The following is a 20512-nucleotide window of genomic DNA, read 5'->3' as shown; positions in this document are numbered from 1 at the left end:
CACTGTGGGCAGTTCCCTCTCCCTCTTCAGTTTTTGTTGCGCCGATCGGGGCTGCACACGCGGGGAAGAGTACCCGCCTCGTCGCCAGTGTGATGTTGGGCCCTAGGCCCCCATGCTGGGAATAACGGACACAGGACACATAGTCAGGGTAGTGGGTTAATGGCCGCGAGCACGTGCGCTCGGCCTCTTTATTGACAGCGTCACCTGACCCAGTGACGTCTGTGGTGGGTGGGTGTACAGTGTATTCCACACACATAGGAACACTAGAACGTGTCCCTGCTAGGACACTACAGTCTCTACTAGGGCGTTGCAGGAACTAAACCATATATTCACATCAGGTCCATAAAACAGCCTAACACATGACTCCTGTAAAATTGACATACGCGGAAAGAAACGGATTTGTAGGAGAAAAATGGCTTGTGGGAAATCCTGCACTTTGCTACGATGAGAAGTCACAATTGAAATGTCTCTGGGTTCCAATGTTCGTGATTTACAGCCAGAAGATCAACCTTTGGCTGCCAGTTATACCACAGAGCAGATAAACATGAACGAGATTATGGGCATTGCTAATCTGGAGGCTTGTCTGTATCAGACAGGTTGTTGCACAGATAGTCTAGGCCCATCCTTCTTCCGTGCAGAGAGGATTCCAGGGGGCGGCGCCAGCTTCTCTCCAGAGGCGTAATGTACAAGGAACCACCACTCCAGCAACAACTGCAGAAGACAGGACAACAGCAGGAAGGAAACAAAGAACCCAGCCTTCATCCCAGCCAAGGAGCAAGAGGTAATGTACAGCTATGCTCAAGCCATGTCGTGTCTATTTACTACGTGACAGCATAGAACGTCTCTGAAAGAAACTAGTACAGCGCTGTATTTGCACTAGGCGCTATATCCAGGTAGTAAGGCTCACAGGTGCCCAGAGAATGGGGGTTACTCCTCTCCAACAAAAACTTCGCATAAGGACTCCGCTCATGGCGCCGATTACTGACAGCCAATCAGAATTCCGCAGCCATTAAAACTGAGGGCACATAACACTGACAAGCAAACCTATACTGCTGTTAGTATTAAAGCGGGGTATATTGGCAGCACTGCTAGTGCGGAGCAGTTTTTAGCGTTGCAAAAGAGAACACCGACTGAGAGCCGCTCGAGACGTTCAGCATCGAGTCCCAATCGTTAGGTTTGTGCCCCTGGCCCAGGCAGCTCCACTGACCTTCTAGCTAGAAAGCTGAGACCGGCCAATGTCACTCGATGTCTCTGCTGCTCAGAGAGAGTGAACAGAGCGTAGGAGGGGGATAAATCAGGGGAAGGCCTGCCAATCTCCACCCACTGCCCTTGTGCAGTGTCTTTCAAGAAACGAACCCCTCAGCAGGAATTAAGCGACAGAGTCTCACTCACCTCAGCCCTCACACAACCTCCAGTCGTCAAAGGAAAGGAGTGATGGGGCTTGCATTGATCCCCTCTATACTTTGAAACGGGTGCTCCGAGTGGTGCAGGGGGAGATGGGGTGGCACTTGCTTGCTTCTCTGTCTCCTCTTTCCTGCTGCTCAGTGTGTATCCCGTTTGGCACATTGCACCTTCCGAACCCCTCCCAAGGGCATAGCTACCCAGGGCCGTGTGAATCCCCCGCTTTGGCAGCTACAGCGGGGGTGGCGCTCATCATGGGCCTCTTCTGTCTGCAACACGCAAACAAACCCTCATAATTAACACTATGAAGGAATACAGCTTCAATAGAAGAGCAAGTGGTGGCAAGGTAATAACAAACGATGGGTAAATAGAAAAGGGAATGAAGGAAGACATGTTTAATAGAATGAAGGGAGGGAAGGATGGAGGGATGAGTAGGTGGATGAATGACTGGGGGTGGATGATGGGCTAGATGGATGAATGAGTGAAAGAATGAGTGAATGGATAGGTAGATATACACCTGAAAGGATGTCCCATTAGACAGATGGATGGATGCATGCATGGGTAGATGGATGGCTGAGTGAGAGGGAAATGAATGGATAGGTGGATGACAGGTCAAACGATGGTAGAGTTAAGGGATGGATGGGCAGGGGAAAGGATGGTAGAGTAAAGAGATGGATGCGTGGGTGAAAGGATGAGCAAAGGGACGACAGAGTAGATGGAAGAGCGAAAGGATGGCAGAGTTGATGGATAGATGGGCGGCAGAGGGGATGGGTGGATGGCAGAGTGGATGGAGAGATGGAATGAGGAAAGATTGAATGATGCTTGAAAAAAATGAATGTATGTAAGAATGTAAAGATGAAATAATGGATATCACTGGGTGGACGGAAGGGGGGACGGATGAAGGGATAGATGCCTGGATGGAAGAGATAGGCGGAGCTCTTCTAGGCAGGGAGGGGGTCAGCTCATTCCCTTTGTGCCATAAGAGCTTTTATTTTGAAGTAAGGGTACTTTAATTTTCTAGCTACTCCCTTGTCAGGGCCGGCTCTAGGGTGGTGCGACCGGTGCCACCGCACCGGGTGCTGACTCTTCAAGGGGGCGCCATCCTTGAAAGTATTTTAAAGCTTTAAAAGCACCTGCTGCTGCATTGCTGGCCTCCGGCAATTCTCATACAGCAATAAAAATGTCAAGATAACTACGGTTCTTCCTGGAGAGAGAAGGAGTTTTGTCTAGTGGAAGTTTTAACTCATTGTATGGTAGCCCAGAGAGTTTATATGCCTGCTGCCAAGAATGTGTACCATGCAGATCAGAAAGTGCATATATTTTAAATCAGTCAGTGCTTTTGTCAGAGAGATCCTTGTGTTACTGGCAGCGTAGATGTTAAAATCCTAACATGGAACAGTGAGCTAATAACTGTCAAAGAGCTGCATGCAAACTGCAAGATATAGATTAGAGCATTATAATTTGTCCTCTGTCTTTCATTATTCTACTGTTTCAAAAAGGGTTAATTTTGGTTAGAATAAAAAATCCCTATTATTAAATGTAACCCCAAACCATGGGGTTATGTTTTCAATTCTGAGTCTGTGCTTCTCCAGACCAAGCACTCTTAAACTAAAATGTCTACCAGTATGGATGTCATGTGACTCCTACACCTTGTAGTCTTCTGGCTTATGTAACATTTCCTATACATGGATTTACACAACTATGATTGATTGTCTCTGTGTTGTGTGTATGTGATGTAAAGTGCTCTGACACCCTACACTGGTATAGGAGGTGCTATACAGCTAATTAAATACATGTGAGAGAGTGTGATTATGGAGACTTGAGGGGACCCTGTGAAAGGGTGGTAGTGAGGGAGTCTGTGGGGGGCGCCAACAAACATTGTCGCACAGGGCGCCACCAGTGCTAAAGCCGGCCCTGTCCCTTGTAGCTACCATCAGGGCAGCAGGTGCAACGACACCAGGACCCAGAGATTGCAGGGCCCATTGAACCCTTATAATTGTTGCACTTACTACACCAGCAGCAGTCAGATATAGCATTTTCCTTGCTTGCACCGAGACATCCTTTCTGCGCTGTTGTCCCATTTTGCCACCTCCATGGCGCTCGACCCTTCGGCTTTGTTCCTCGTAAGCCTGTGTCCTGTCCAGCAGCCCCAGCCTCCGCCCCAACAACCTGACTTCCATTAGGAGATCTCATAATCAAACAGACCTTGGCACGCAATATGCAGCACCCATCTGTTTTTATTCAGATAGTTCTGAATCCTTCCTCTATACCCAAAAGACACCCTCCCCAAGGCTCGTGTTCCATTCATATTTAAAGTCAGCTCCCATATCACCCACCTGCCCGATTCTGGTATGGGCGTCTCCTCTGAAGAGTGCCCTTCTTTCACCTGAGCGGTTTGAAACCCTCAAAACTGCCAGGCCAATCCCCCGCACACACACCTGCCTGGGCCTCTTTCAGCACTTCCATAAATTAATCCTGGCTTTCCCACTTGACAACATGGGGGTGAATTAACAAAGGAATAGCGCTACCAGAACGTCACTTTTAGTGACGGTCTGATGGCGCCATACCCTTCTCCACATTTACCAAGCGGCATTCAGCCACTTTTTGTTGCTTAACACGCCTCGTAAATACTCCCCCTTGATATGCATCACTTAGCGTAAAAGGAGCGTGCAATTAGTGTTGCTGAGGGCATTCCACCTCGACATCGTTTGCTTTTTGACGTTGCCCCATATTTACAAGGATCTATAAATCTGAGGCAGTGCCAAAAGTTAACACCATGCAAGAGCAGGCATTAGAGTGATGTAACGAGGAAAATACTTTAATTTTTCCTCGTTTTTAGGTCTCGGGACCATCCGGTCTGCCGAAGGCAGAACCGGAAGTCGAGAGATTTAATGACTTGGAGAAGAGGGGCTTGAACCCGCCCCTCTTCTCCCCTGTTCTCCATTGGCTGGCCTCTTGAATGCTGGCCAGCCATTGGAGAAGAGGTCAGTCATTCAGATTAGGCCCCGTCCTTTTCGGATCGGGGGCGTGTTTTTTGCAAGAAGTCTCAAGGAGGAGACAACAGCAAAACACGCCCCCGAATCCGAAAAGGACGCTGCCTTTCTCCGAGGCATTTCTGCTCTGCCTCGGAGAAAGGCGGTGGTGTGCTTGTCCTCTCCCCCTGCTCTCGGCTCCTGCCCTTTAAATATTTTATTTCCTGTCAACTTTCCCCCATAAGGATTCGTTTTTAGCTCGAAGGCTGCGCCATCCCGCAGTACCTTTTGAAGTAAGTGGCGTGTGTCCGAATCCACTTCCCTTCTATTCCATCAGGAGTTACTCTGTGCACGCTTTGCCAATTTGTTAGGCGGGCCCTCCGTTCGCTATGCACCACATGGGGGCTGGACTGGTATCATTTGCCAGGGCTGCTTTGACTTCTCAGTCCGGCCTAAAAAAATACAGTTTGAAGCAAAAACGGGCTACTCTGTTCTGACGCGCAGCGCCAAATTAATATTCAAGATCTCCGCTCCGCTCCTCACTTGTTCGAACCCCGCCCCCTCATCTTTCACGGCTGGGCATCCCCGCTGTTTTTGTTGCTTTGGTGTACTTTTTTTTCTTTTTGTGTTTAATTTGCAGGCGGCCCCCATCCCGTTTTGATTTGTAGGAGCCCCTCTCCCCCACTACAGCCCGTTTTCTCAGACGTCCTCCCATTTGGCGTGCTTGTTTTCCCAGGCAGGCCCCCTGGTGGTCCCTGCTCTGAGGGGTTGGAAAGTAGCCACTTGCGGGTCAGACCCGGTGCATGTTGTATGTGTGTGTTTTCCTCGGAAGGGGTGGGGTGGGGGCAGCGTGATCTCTGAGAAGATATGGGGGCACCTGGGCTGCTGGTGCCTCTGCTCTCACTTTGGCCTTTCCTAACCCCTGCCCCCTCCACCGCGCTCTCCCTCCCGAGTGTCACTTTTGTTTGTGAAAGGCCCCTAAGTGCGCGCCCATTCACACACACCCCCCGGCCCTTGGTGTCTGGGACAGCCCTGGGCAGAGGATAGGCTTCATTGGGCTGTGGAGAGAGCGCTGCTGCTGAGCTGCAGGTCCGGGCACTCGGGGGCAGGGCACGAGGAGCAAGGGCAGAAACAGGGCAGAGGTAAAGGGCAGGCGGCGAGGACAGTGAGGGCAAACGGGGTGGAAAGTGATTAAAGGTAGCGGATAGGCGTCAGAGAGGGGCAGAAACAGGAAGAGACAGAAGTGTAGAGGTGCAGGACAGGTAGTGAGCAGGAGGGGCAGAGAGGCGACAGGAGCAGGGTGGGCGAGTTATAAAGTGGGGACGATGTGGAGTAATCGGCCATTCTACACCCTGATGGCCTACTTTTTAATTCAGTTTGGCGCCCCTCCCCCCACAGTGCATGACTAGCTTTGGTGAGGCCTTATTGTGGAATATATCAGGGAACTCGCGCTGATGGGATTATTGTTGGCAGGACTCCCACGTCAAAGGCTGGTGGCTGGATGTACTGCAGGCGGGGGGTGGACCTGGAGGTTGTAGACTGTCTACCATAAGCCCCAAAACGCTGGAGAATAGTGCACTGAAGATGCTGCCAGTGAACTGTGGGCCTGAAAGAAGGAATGCAAGTGTGGGTGAGTGTAGAATTTCTCTTGCACGTTTTCTTACTACATTATAACGAGTGTCTTTTATGAGATTTTCCCTAAGTTTCACAGTAGATGACGGCATGGGTTCTTTTGCATCAGTGTCGCTTTGATTTCTAAATTACCTTTCTTTTCCCCTTTTCCCATTTCTGTTTCTCCTTTCCCCTTCCTTCCCCTTCTGGGTACTCCAGCCAGCCAACTGTGCTTCAGGGCCCTCCTCTCTTTGGGTAATGACGCTCTGGTGATTGTGCAAATCAGTGCCTTCAGGATGTCTTAAGGTCTAACAATGTCCATTCCCCGCCTTGCAGGGGGATGACGGAAGCATTAGCCGCTGCTCTCAACTCCCCACTTGCTTGCCCAGTCCGAGAGGAATGAGAGAACTCCTTCAGCTCTGCATCATTTCGACTCGTAAAAACAGCTAGCCAGCAGGTCATAGTAAAAATCAAACTGTTCCGCTTCAGGAGCCTAATAAGCAAGTTCAGTTCAGGACTCTGTGTGTTCTCTAGTGAGTTCAGTCCCAACAAGCATTTACAATGCAATGGTCTCGGCATTGGTAAAGTTAGAGCTATTGGCATTGCTCGTGACATTATGTTTGTTTATGTTTTTGTTTTTAAAACATTTAAAGAAACTGCATTGTCATGAGCAATGCCAATAGCTCTAACTTTACCAATGCCGAGACCGTTGCATTGTAAATGCTTGTTGCTTTTTCTATGTGTGCTGCATTCTGCAGCACACATAGAAAGAGCAAATGTCCTTTAATGATTGTTTATGTGCAGGAAGGTGTCCCTTCCTGCACATAAACAATTGTTAAATAATGACAATTTGCTACTTCCATAGAAGTAACAAATCACCATTATGGCACTTCCTGCACGACATAATTCCTGCAAACTCAGGCAACTTTGCACTATGGCGCAAGGGTGTCTGTGTTGGCGCTGGGCAACTAATTATAGTGCCAGAGCTAGGCAAAACACAGGAGTGCACCGAATTGTTGTAAATACGGCGCATCCCTGCGGTCTGGAAATGTCTGAGCGGCCCAACATTTCATTGTAAATATGCCCCTTGGTTTGATCCAGGAAAATCAAGTTATACCTGTGTTTTGGAGTCCCTTTGCTGTGAAAAAAAGGAGCAGCCACACACAGGAGAATCCCAGTAAGGGATCGGCACTGGTCATTTCAATGTAACCTTATGTCTCAGATCATTCTTTGTGGTCTTGCTTATATTTTGAGTTAAAGTGGCTTGTTCAACCCTGGATTTTTGGTAAGAGGCCACAGGGGTGAAAGTCCCTAGGGCAGTAGCCATGTGCCACTCTGCTCATTATTTTGACTGGCCTGGTATGAATGAAGGAATCAAAGCCAAGATTTATAAAGCGCATGGCTACTTAACAGTGTCCCAGCACTAACCAGCGCGGTATCTGTGTTCCTGAGCAGGAGATATCACAAGACCCCTGGCAGGGGCTCTATTAATTTTAAATGTTGCTCATCAGACAGATAGCCAGATTTTGTTAATTAAAGGGGTACACCCAGATGGAACCCATTTTTTGTAGGTGACTACCATCCCCATGACTAAGCCATTTGTAACTAATGATTATTAACAGACGGCCTATAGTTACGGGCACTGGGCATTTTACACACGAAAGACTTTTAAGTGAGCAGCACTTAAAAAACATTAGGGGCCTCATTTATGAGAAGTGTCGCATCGATGAATGACACCAGCAATGCAACACTTCTCAGTGCGCCCTCCTTGCGACATGATGGATGTGTCATATTTACTGTATGACGCATCATGTTGCGAGGAATGACAGATATGTCAGTATAACTGACGTATCTGTCGCCGCATAAGTGGCGCATTATTGGGGTGTGTCTGAAAACAGACGCAACTTCAGCAATGTGTCCATTCACATGGGGCAAGCCCCATGTGAAAGGGCCTGGGTCACCCATACGTCTGCCATAAGGCAGGCGTAAGGTTTTGACACATTGGTGTCCCAGAAGAAGCGGAGTGAAATCTTATAGATTTCACTGCGCCACTCCTATGTCCCTTATTTTTGGTGGGGGAACGCCCACCCTGCATACATTATACTGCTGCAGGTATAATGTAGCACTAGGGTCTATCAAATGACACATCTGCCTAGATGCGTCACTTCCTAAATATCGCCCAACATGGCGCATTATTTACGCCGCCGCTGCATCACAAAAAGTGACGTAATGGTAGCGAAAATGTGACACAGGCCTTCATAAATAAGGTCCCAGAGGTGGGATACACACAGTAGACTAGTACAGTGTGTATGCAGCCCCTAGGTTGTAGGATGCTTCATAAGGGTTAGTGGTAGTTAAAGCTTCTTTCCCCGATTCCCTGCACGTCTCCTTCAGGTACTGTCCTAGTCTCCTTCCTTCCTGCTAAATATAAAGTTAAGTCTGTGTGCCTTTTTGAATTATATAACCAAAAATGAAGGAGGCTCCTTTGTGGTGATTATCCCTTTTTAAAGCTACTTTCAGAAGGTCAGCTTTTTGCCTCAGAGGTGCACCAGCTGAAAAAATGTCTATGCCAAGGGAACTTCCACTGCTATACAGCTGCATAAAAGATGGCGGCCGTTATTCTGTCTCCCAGGCTGCTGGATAAACAAGAGCCCAGCACCAGCAACTGATAGGTCTAAGATTGTCTGTTTCCAATATCCCAAAGTATGCAAACATTATAGATTGTCAACATCCAAAATTAAACTAAAGATGGAGGACTCATTTGGGTATCAGCCCTTGGAAATAGAACACGTGCCACTAGATGCACTTTGGATGATTGGCTGCCCCTAAAAGTTTTGGGACAAATGTAATTGTTATCGGGAGCTTTTTTAAAAAGTTTTCTTTTTAGTAAAAATGGACCATTTTTGGCTAATTCACTGCGATGCGCAGGTATGAACAGAAAGTCTGTTATTAAAGGCCATTAGTTTTGGCTGCCTCTTCTGAGGGAGTAATGAACATAATCTAAATCAGAGGAAAATACTTGCTGCTGCTGTAACTTGAAAAGACCTGCCTGAAATTAGCACGAACCTTTAGGGCCAGCAGTTCCAAGTTGTGCCTGAGGAATCTTGTCCCATACATTCTGTGACAGTTAGAGGCCTGTAAGGAAAGTTCCCTTTTCCTCATGTTCATCACCTAATTTCTGGACTGATTCTGTTGGTGTATGGACTTTTGAACACTGGGGCATTGCTGTCCAGCACCCTGTGTTTGTGCTCTGTCCCTTAAAAACAAGTCAAATTGGCTAATCCGTGGTTGGCACATTTAACACACTTATCAGTCCCTATTATATGGTACCCTGTGTACCCAAGGCCTGTAAGTTAAATGTCACTATTGGAGTGCAGGACCTACTGTCTCACCATCAAAGTGACACTGCAAGGCATGTCTTTAGGCCTTTTCCTACAGCCTGAGTGTGCAGATTTTAAAACTGCAAATGCATTCTGGCAAAATCAAACCTTTTCCAGGCATTATCTTTCCTTTTTAATACCTCTAAGTCACTCCTGAGGTAGGCTCTTAGAGCCCAGAGGCCCGAGTGTATGGTGTTTAAAAACTAAGATATGAGTACTTAAGTTTTGGAGCACTGACATAATAGTGACCTATACAATATCTAAACACAAAAATATAGAAAATAAATATTGTTAACCAAAATATCGGCTTCTTATACTTAACTAATAAAACCACACATATCGAATGCAGGAATATCATTGTTAAAAAAGACAATTTTTTTCTCATTTAAAAGCACAAATATTGGAAACAAAAATATTGTCACTTTGTAAATGAACATATAATATGTCAACAATATTAATTTACACAATATTGACTACAATATTATTGCCAAAATAATTACCTTGTCATGGTTAGATACTAAAATAAATAAATTTTACATAAAACAATCATTTAACATTAAAATAAAATATTTTATACACATATTAAAATTAAAATCAAGCATATTACATGGCCAAAATATTTACAGCTCTCCCCAGAAAATATATAGAACTAAATTCATAATAATCTAACCCAAATAATATTGCCACTAACCACAAATATTTATAAATCAACTTATATAATAATAAATATATATGTATATATAACAAAAATTATTTGTAAAACTATGAAATTATGTAGTAACATATATTACCTACTGGCGGTCGCCAGTAGGTAGTTATAGTTAGGACCTATTATCCATAGGAAATCCACAACATTCTATTTGGAATAACTTTGGCGCCGTTTGACGAATGTTCGCGAAATTATCAAAACTCGTGGCCCGTTCCAGTCCGCTCCTATCCTGAAAGTCTCGCACTGATTCGACAAGCAGGGGTCGAGAAAAAAGGGGGGTCCCAAAATGTGTTTTCCACATGCAATTTTCCAAAGGGACTTTTAGTCGCAGCTACAGCCCGAACTGCTGAACGGAATTACACCAAATTTGGCAGAAAGGTAGACCTTGGTTCAGAGTCATGCCTTTTGCTTAAATGGTGAAAATCCGTTCAGTAGTTCCTGAAAAGATCAAAAGTAAAATTACATATATATCTGGGCAGAGCCTAACCACACATCTCATTGTGAGATCTGATTGGCTGTCAGCACTTCATCCAAGAAGTGTTGGCAGCCATCTTTCGACCAATATACATGATAGCACCTCATTAAAAAGCATTGCAGTTAATAGAAGGTTTTAAGACTTTAGTTACATTATAAATCATTTGTTGATGGTACCATACTCATTTTAGGAATTGTGGTATGTTCTAAGGTGATTTTACCATGTGAAAAAGCCTTCTGCTGGGATATCATGAAGCATGTTTGAGAGAAAACTATTTTCTCATGCATTTCCCACAGAGGTTTGGAAGGTGATCTATAAGCTAAACTGAGAGCATATTTTCTGTAAATTCACATTATCTTTCTCAGTCATGTGAGAATGAAGTCTGACATTCTCAGTAAAACATGCACATCCAACAAGGGCAGAGACTGTCAGTTGATTCCTTTGTGTTCTACTGCATCTTCCCAGAGTGTTCTAAAGAACAACTAGAGCACTAACAGTCTTACTTATGACAAAATTATGGCACACCTGAAACCATCTTGATTGGAATAAAGTGGTAACTCTTAAAACATTTAATTTAAAAAGGAACAAAATGAGGGGGTTCATTTTGCCATAGAAAGTATGATTAGTGCTGCAGAAAGAAAAATTAGGGCACATTGTGAGTGACTTCTCAAATCCTCTTCTATTTCATTAAAAAATTCTGACATGCAGATTGAAACATGCACTTTCAATACCAGCAGCAGATTCCCTGGTGAGCAGAAGCTTTACTACAGTGATCTAATGAGCAACTAGAGTGCTAACATTATGAATTTATGGCAAATGTGTGACACATCTGAATGCCTTCTTGATGGAACCAAAATAAACAAGCATTGAAAATGCATTAGGTGTCGCCCTCGTTTAAGTTAAAGCAATTCTGTTTGTAATTAGGTGGCTTTTTAGCTTTGCTTGTATTAGTGTTTTTCAAACTTTCATGTACATAACATGCATATGTATGCATATATGTATATGTATGCATGCATTTATATTTGTATTTATATAGATATGCAGATTATATATATGTATATATATGTATGTATATATAAATTCACTGAAAAAACCATAGGTTTCAGAGACGTTAAAGTTAGAAATTAGCATTTAAAAAAGCATTGAAATTTACTGATAAAACCATAGGTTTCAGAGACGTTATAGTTAGAAATTAGCATTTCGAAAACTTTAAAAATTCACAGAAAAAAACATGGGTTTCAGGGGTGTTATAGTTAGCTGGACATTTCACTCGTACAAAACCATAGAAATTCCTCCGTTATAGTTAGTTCTGCTAACTATAACTCGCGTGCCCGCAATGCACTGCTGATGATCTCACATATTACATTGTTCATGACATGGTCAGTGACATCACTGATGACATCACTGATGACATCTCAAATGACATCACTGACGACATCATCCAGTGAATGTGGTTTAGTTTGAAATTTCAATATGTATTATATATATATATATCAATCTGTATTGAAGATATAGTGGATATATAACTGTCTGGAATGAGGATTTAGTAGCTGTCTGACTGTTTAAGTGAGTAATTAAAAGTGTCTCACTTAACCCCTTGCCTGCTCATGACGGAACCACTCCATCATGAGCCACGGGCGCCGTGTGCTCATGACGGAGTGGTTCCGTCATACTGCGTCCGTTGCGGCCGCTCCGCCCACGTGGCACTGATTCCCCGCCTGTGCGGGCGAACAATGCAAGTGGGCGGAGTCGTGACGGAACCACTCCGTCATGAGCACAGCGCGCCCGTGGCTCATGACAGAGTGGTTCCGTCACGAGCATGACGATGCCGCTAACACTCCGAACCCCCCCAGCGCCGCGGCAAAATTCGTGCCGCGGCGAAGGGGTTGATACATGGATTAGTAACTAAACTATGTGAATGTGTGCATCACTGTCTCTGTTGTTGTAGAACATGCTGCATCAGTTGATCACTAACTACATGAGCATGTATATAGTTATTGATTAGTTGGGTGAGTATTTGTATGGGACACAGAGTTTGTGTGTGTTTGGATGGGGTGTGTGTAACTCTATGCATAGATGTGTGAATGGTTGATTGACTAGGTGTATAGGTTTAAGAATGCATGTGGAAACAGTTGTTTGGGTGACTGAGTGTATTTATTTGTGTGTTGGTGAGCGAATATATGTTTTAGTTGTACATCTTCAACAAAGTAAAAAAATAAAAGGCATTGTATGTGAGAGTTGGTGTATGTAAATAAGTATATATAAGAGTCAGTGATTGTGAGAGTAACTATATGAATGAGTGTATAATTGTAATGGTGATTTTTTAACATATTAACTATGAGTTACCCTGTGTTTGAAAAAATGAGGTGTTGTGTTTATAATAAGCCTGGGCGAAGCACTACGCTACGCTCGCGTAGCTTGCGAAGTTCGCGCTACTTCGCACTACGCGAACTGCACGTAGCACAGTGCGAACACGCGTAGCGTAGTGTTGCGTAGTGCAGCGGTCATTTTTTGCTTGCTCGCGGTCCTCAACGTCAAGTTGGCGACCGCGAGCAAGCAAAATGACATCCCGGCGAGACTTTTTCCTTGTTCGCGATCAGCAACTTCAAGTTGGCGATCGCGAGCATGGAAAATAAACCTCCCGGCGAGATTCCCAACGCGAGGAGGTCAGGTTTCTCATTGCGAGTGGTCGCGTATGCTCGCGACCGCTCGCGATGAGAAACTACCAGTTCGCGTTGAGAAAGCTGAAGCTCGAGTAAAAATCTACTCGAGCAGCAGAAAACTACAGCTCGCACTGTGCAAGATGCCATTTTCAATGATTGCACAGTGCCGGTTGCTTGTCCGCACTGTGCAATCATTGAAAACGACATCTGGCACAGTGCGAACATGGTACTAGGCAGTTCGCGTAGTGCTACGCGTAGCTCGCGTAGTGCGAACTTCACTTTGCGTAGCTTCGCGAAGTGCTACTTCGCGAACTACGCCCAGGCCTAGTTTATAATTGTGTAAGTGAGCAAATGTAAGTGTGATTAATGTTTCTCATGAGTGAGTAGGATGACTGCATAACCGACTAAGATGACTGCTGATGTGTCAATGTCTATAAATGTGTATAAGTGCATTTGATAGTGTTCTATTAATTAATGACTGTATGTATCAGTGATTCTGTTGTTGAATGGGTAGTTGTGTGTGTGTAGACTTAGGAATCTGTGAGTGGGTACGTATTAACTTGTATTAGTGTGTCAATGGTTTCAAATATGGTACTCTGTATTTTACAGTGAGTGATGAAAGGTTATACTAGTGTATGATGAGGTGTATCAGATTGTCATGTGGATGATGTCATCAGTGATGTCATCAGTGATGTCATTTGAGATGACATCAGTGAGGTCATCAATGATGTCACTGACCATGTCATGAATGATGTAATATGTGACATCATCAGCAGTGCATTGCGGGCGCGCGAGTTATAGTTAGCAGAACTAACTATAAGGGAGGAATTTCTATGGTTTTGTACGAGTGAAATGTCCAGCTAACTATAAAACCTCTGTATATATATATATTCACTGAAAAAACCAGGCATGTTATAGTTAGGAATTAGCATTTCAAAAAACCTTAGAAATTCACTGAAAAAACCATAGGTTTCAGGGGCGTTATAGATAGCTGGACATTTCTCTCGTACAAAACCCTAGAAATTCCCCTATTATAGTTAGTTCAGCTAACTATAACTCGAGCCCCCGCAATGCACTGCTGATGACGTCACATATTACATCACTCATGACATGGTCAGTGACATCACTTATATATATATATATATATCCACACCAAACTCCTTCGCTGTCGGCAAGAAGCTGAGCACACACGGGGATTTCAGAAACAGCGCTTTAATTAGAACACTCGGCATGACGCGTTTCGTTCTGGCGAACTTCCTCAGATGCCGTAGTATAGTGAACTGTTTGCCGCCCTCAGTTTAAAAACACAGTGATCCCTTGCGATTGGTGGGATACACTACGGGCACTGCTGCAGGGAAAATGTGGTCCGGATCCAACTGTGTGTTTCCGTGTGTAGCAGGCATCAGGCGTAGGTACTGGCCCAAGTGGACGGTGTCTGCTACTTTTCCCCGCTTGCCAAAGATCTTCTGGGGCGTGATGTTTATACAGGCTACAGTTTCTCTGGCCCCTCACCTCACCGCTAGAGTCCCGGAACAGGATCGAAAGGCACCACCTAAGTAAGCGATCACCTCCTGCGAAGTCGCAGTCCATTGGTTTATGGCAACATTCACTGTTCCAGGTAAGCGGGGATCCAGCGCGTTCAAAAAGTTTTTGATACACCAAGTTGCCACAAAATCCGCTGGGTCACTTGTAAGGTTGGCACTCACTGGGTGCTAGTGGCTGCACCCAAAACATCCACACCAAACTCCTTCGCTGTCGGCAAGAAGCTGAGCACACACGGGGATTTCAGAAACAGCGCTTTAATTAGAACACTCGGCATGACGTGTTTCGTTCTGGCGAACTTCCTCAGATGCCGTAGTATAGTGAACTGTTTGCCGCCCTCAGTTTAAAAACACAGTGATCCCTTGCGATTGGTGGGATACACTACGGGCACTGCTGCAGGGAAAATGTGGTCCGGACCCAACTGTGTGTTTCCGTGTGTAGCAGGCATCAGGCGTAGGTACTGGCCCAAGTGGACGGTGTCTGCTACTTTTCCCCGCTTGCCAAAGATCTTCTGGGGCGTGATGTTTATACAGGCTACAGTTTCTCTGGCCCCTCACCTCACCGCTAGAGTCCCGGAACAGGATCGAAAGGCACCACCTAAGTAGGCGATCACCTCCTGCGAAGTCGCAGTCCATTGGTTTATGGCAACATTCACTGTTCCAGGTAAGCGGGGATCCAGCGCGTTCAAAACGTTTTTGATACACCAAGTTGCCACAAAATCCGCTGGGTCACTTGTAAGGTTGGCGCTCACTGGGTGCTAGTGGCTGCACCCAAAACATCCACACCAAACTCCTTCGCTGTTGGCAAGAAGCTGAGCACACACGGGGATTTCAGAAACAGCGCTTTAATTAGAACACTCGGCATGACGCGTTTCGTTCTGGCGAACTTCCTCAGATGCCGTAGTATAGTGAACTGTTTGCCGCCCTCAGTTTAAAAACACAGTGATCCCTTGCGATTGGTGGGATACACTACGGGCACTGCTGCAGGGAAAATGTGGTCCGGACCCAACTGTGTGTTTCCGTGTGTAGCAGGCATCAGGCGTCGGTACTGGCCCAAGTGGACGGTGTCTGCTACTTTTCCCCGCTTGCCAAAGATCTTCTGGGGCGTGATGTTTATGCAGGCTACAGTTTCTCTGGCCCCTCACCTCACCGCTAGAGTCCCGGAACAGGATCGAAAGGCACCACCTAAGTAAGCGATCACCTCCTGCGAAGTCGCAGTCCATTGGTTTATGGCAACATTCACTGTTCCAGGTAAGCGGGGATCCAGCGCGTTCAAAAAGTTTTTGATACACCAAGTTGCCACAAAATCCGCTGGGTCACTTGTAAGGTTGGCGCTCACTGGGTGCTAGTGGCTGCACCCAAAACATCCACACCAAACTCCTTCGCTGTCGGCAAGAAGCTGAGCACACACGGGGATTTCAGAAACAGCGCTTTAATTAGAACACTCGGCATGACGCGTTTCGTTCTGGCGAACTTCCTCAGATGCCGTAGTATAGTGAACTGTTTGCCACCCTCAGTTTAAAAACACAGTGATCCCTTGCGATTGGTGGGATATATATATAAAAACCTAAATTAGTGTTTACCATAGAAGGACAAAAATTATTTTTTTTAAAATTCACGAAAACTAATTTAACTAATAAAATCATCCCTAACCAATAAAAATGAGACAAACAATTCAATAGACATTATACAAGCAACCCTAGGGGTCTCATTACAATGTTGGTTGGAAAGGCTCCGAACAGCATTCAGATTTTCCTAACCCGTGTCGGAACCCATGCTTCCGACTGACTCAGAAACATTTCTGTCTAACTCAGTTCCAACTGCCATTCGGAGACTCAGAGTCGGTCAGAGCCAAATCGTACATCTCTATAGACCTCTTTTCCGACCGAAGTATTACGATGTCGGATTCGGACAGCCTTTCCGACTCAGATTGTCCTACAAGGAATGGCTGTAGGAAACTGAATTTGGGGGCACGTAGCAGGACCCCTTCACCCAGAGGCCTCTGGTTAGGGTCCGTGGGGTACCCATGGGACCCCTTTTTGCAACCATACAGAGTGTGGCAGGCAGTACTCAACCAACAGCCAATTTGCCTTTGACATTAAAAGAAATGATATCAGAATCCTTAGTCCCTGCCACTGAGGTCGCTAACCACTACAACCTACTGATAGACAGTCATTTATAATAACAAAATGGATACAAACTAAGGGCTCGATTACAAGTTTGGTGGTCTTACTGTTTGTCCGCCATTTCAGCGGTCGAATGTATGCCACCAAGCCGGCGGCATCCCGACCGCCACATTACACGTTAGTCGGTGGGTTGGCGGTGTTGCAGATAAGATTAAGATGGCTCTTATTCTACTTTGGCATTCCATCTGGTTACGTAAGGAAACAGCTCCAAATAAACTGATATTAGCAGATTGTTTGACTGTGGACTATTCCCAAAAGATCCCTTGGTTGGCCTATGTAAAATCATGGTGTGAAGACAATGGCATCCTGGATCTCTTTAAAGAACCAGAAACCTGCTGCACAATTAAACATATTTGCCTGTCAAAGGCGCAGAGAAATAGATGGGAGCAGGAGAGAGAAGCCATCTGTAGCATCTTATAATCTGGTTTCCACTCAGGATGGCCCACAATTGTATTTGTCCCTTGTTCAGAATATACTGCATTGGTTCATGTTAAGCAGATTTCGTGCCAATTGGTTACTGTTAATTGTGGGCTAGCCTGATAATTACTATTCACTGGCGGGTCTCTCCCTGTGCCCCTGTGATGGTGTCTCCCCTCAATCAAATTTACACATTGAATTCTTCTGCCCCTTTTATGGTCTACCAATAAGAATCTTCGTTGTCCCTCTTTTTAAAATGTTTAATGTTAGATAGTGTAGACCGGTCCTATAATTTATGCAACAATTGATAAACCTCTTGGTTTTTTATGTAAAGGCCTCTTTTTCCTTGCAGATTGTAAAAAATCAGAAGGTTCTAGATTAGGTTTAGATTATGTGTGGTTCACGAGATTTTTGATCACTTGTTTTATCGATCTGTGTTTTTTAGTCTTGTCTGAGAATTGAACTAATGTAATGTTTTCAGGAGATGGTTTTATATTCATTTATAAGTTCTTTATAAAATGTGCTTCTATGTTACTGAAGAGTAACAAATAAAGTTTAATTGTTGACTATTATTTAAAAAAAATCTTATAATAAAAAGTATAACATTTATGAAGAACAAAAATTAACAATACTCTTTTACTTATATATATATATATATATATATATATATATATATATATATATATATATATATATATATATTCAATAAATATTCTATTTTCCACACAAAAATATTCCCATTTTTTAAATAACCTTCAAAGAAATGTATAAATGATATTTCAAAATCTAAAAGAATTGAGAAAATAAATAATTTAATACAATATTTATAAATTCAAATGTAGTAACAATATAAATATTAATTTAAAGAAAATGCACCATACAAATAAATATGATACATTTTTTTAATTCTCCTTATACTTTCCTGCCAAAAACACAACATCCTGCTCATATAACTTAAATACATATAAATAAATACTAATCCTAATGAAAAGTTTTAATTAAATAATTTCCATTATTTCAAAATAATTACTATCAAAATTAACAAAAGACATTAACACAAAAAGTAACATACAATTCTCTATTAAACACTAGATTGGACAACAATATAAAAAACAACACTGTTTTGAACTTGGATATTTTTGTCAATTATATTTGTGACAACACTATATTCTGGACACAATATTTATGTCAAACGATATTTTTTATTCAATATGTTCTCCAAACTTCTCAAAAACTGAACAAACATCTCATTATCAAAATTAATTGACATTTTAATATATAGTGACCCTAAGGCCATAATTCCACTCATTCTCATGCTCATTACCAAGTTTCAAGTTTATTTTTTATCTGTGTTACACAACTTCGAAGAGGTCCACATAAAATCTCAAAATTACATACAAATAAGATAAAATTCAGAATTACAATTTGTACTCATAATAAATACAAGACCACCCACTAGAAGATCTAACAATCATAAGAAGAATCCAAGGTTCTAAAACAAATGTTCCTTTAAACCATTTCCACACAAGTAGCAGAATAAAGGGGCATAAAGTTTCTTTCAAGCCATCAGTTTCTAAAACAATTCCTTTAGACCCTTTCCCCACAAACAGCAGAATACTGTATCTAACGCAGCATAAAGGCTCTTTGTGCCATCAACGCAAATATTAGGAAGTATGTTAAAAGTTACTTTACATGCATCAGAATCTGGAATTCAGTATCAGTATTTCCTTTTAAATGTCCAATCTACTTGTCTCATTGTCTCTGTGGCTGGGTCCCATTAACTGCAAGGGACTTCCCAAAGTCCATGCTTGCTTCCATTGTCAGTATCAACATCCCTGTGTCCCTGCATCAATGTATCCATGCGTTCCCTTTTACAGTACCCTAGAATCGGTATACCACTGTCAGTGACCCCATCACTGGCAAGACTCGGTGCTCTAGTGCCTGTATCCTGCCTAGCACTTTTCCATTGTCAGTGTTGGTCTCTAGTGTCAGCAATCCAGTGTCTGTGTCCCAGTGTTGGTAGTTTTGTGTCAGTGTCTTAGCATTAGTGTTCGTGGACAAGTCAGTATATTTGTATCCAGAGTAAATGCAATATGTGCCTCTCTTTCTCCATTTCCTCTTCTCCATGTTTTTTAATATCAATGTCAGTGCAACCAATTTACCCATCTACCCAACGCCCAGTGTTAGTATCCCAGGGTCAGTGGCACCAGTTCCAGATCTTCATTCTTATTGCTCATGTTCCAATGTTTCCATGATAGTTTTGTCGTCTCTGTGTCAGTGTCTTTTCTTCCCAATGTCAGTGTCTGTCTTCCCTTGTAAGTTTACTGTGACAGTAACCCTTGGCAGTGCCCAATGTCCATGTTAGTGTCCCATTATCAATGACTGTGACCTTATGTCAGTTTCTCCATATTAATGCCCTTGTGGCAGTATTCCTATATTAGATTCCACATATGAGTAACCACAGGTGTGTACCCTGGTATTGTATTCCATCAGTCAATGGCCTTGTCTTGGTGCCCCTGTGTCATATCACTGTCCGAGTGTGGTGTCAGCATCCAGGTGTTCCTGTTTCAGTCATTCAGTGATACCTGCCCTTGTCATTGGCCCAACATAAATGTTTGTGTTTTCTTTCAGCACTACAGTGTCAAAGTCCCCAAATGAATATACCCATACTTGTGTTATTGCACCTTTGTTAGTCTACCAGTATGTGTGTCTCAGTGCCAGTAACCTGGTGTTAGTGCCTTTGTCTCAGTGCCGTCTTGTGACTACTGGTGCAGCTGTGTCCGTGTCCAAGCTTATGGGTTTGTGCCTTAGTTTCAGTGTCCTAGTGTGAATTATTGTGACCCTTGTCATTACTCCAGTGTCACTGCCCTCATGTAAACTTACCAATGTCAGTGTGTGTACCCCTGTGTCAGTGTTCAAGTGTCCATTTCCAAGTGGCAGTGTCCCGGTGTTGGTGCTCCATGTCCGTGTGATTGTGTCAGTGTTCTCAGTAAATATACGCAATCCATGTCAGCACACCTGAGTCTTGTTCACGTAGTCAGTGTCCCTATGGTTTCTCTTTGTTCTGTTAGTAAGTATTAGTGTTACTATCTTTGTGTCAGTATCCTGTGTCTTAGCGTCCCAGAGAAACTCTCCCACATCAGTGTCCCAGCATTAG

The 20512-nt window shown here is 43.9% G+C and overlaps 1 protein-coding gene across 1 annotated transcript in view; it reads left to right on the top strand.

Annotated features, from left to right (window-relative positions):
* Positions 1-681: 681 nt before the first annotated feature.
* The window catches only part of LOC146796128 (uncharacterized), a 237040-nt gene continuing 217209 nt past the window's right edge, over positions 682-20512 (top strand). Inside the window, exon 1 of the mRNA XM_085628506.1 lies at positions 682-781. Coding sequence (XP_085484632.1) covers positions 682-781 — 100 coding nt within the window. The remainder of the gene's footprint in view (positions 782-20512) is intronic.

Source organism: Triturus cristatus, chromosome 10 (genome assembly GCF_964204655.1).
Source record: "Triturus cristatus chromosome 10, aTriCri1.1, whole genome shotgun sequence".
Taxonomy (NCBI): Eukaryota; Metazoa; Chordata; class Amphibia; order Caudata; family Salamandridae; genus Triturus; species Triturus cristatus.
This window is presented reverse-complemented; position numbering and strand designations above follow the sequence as displayed.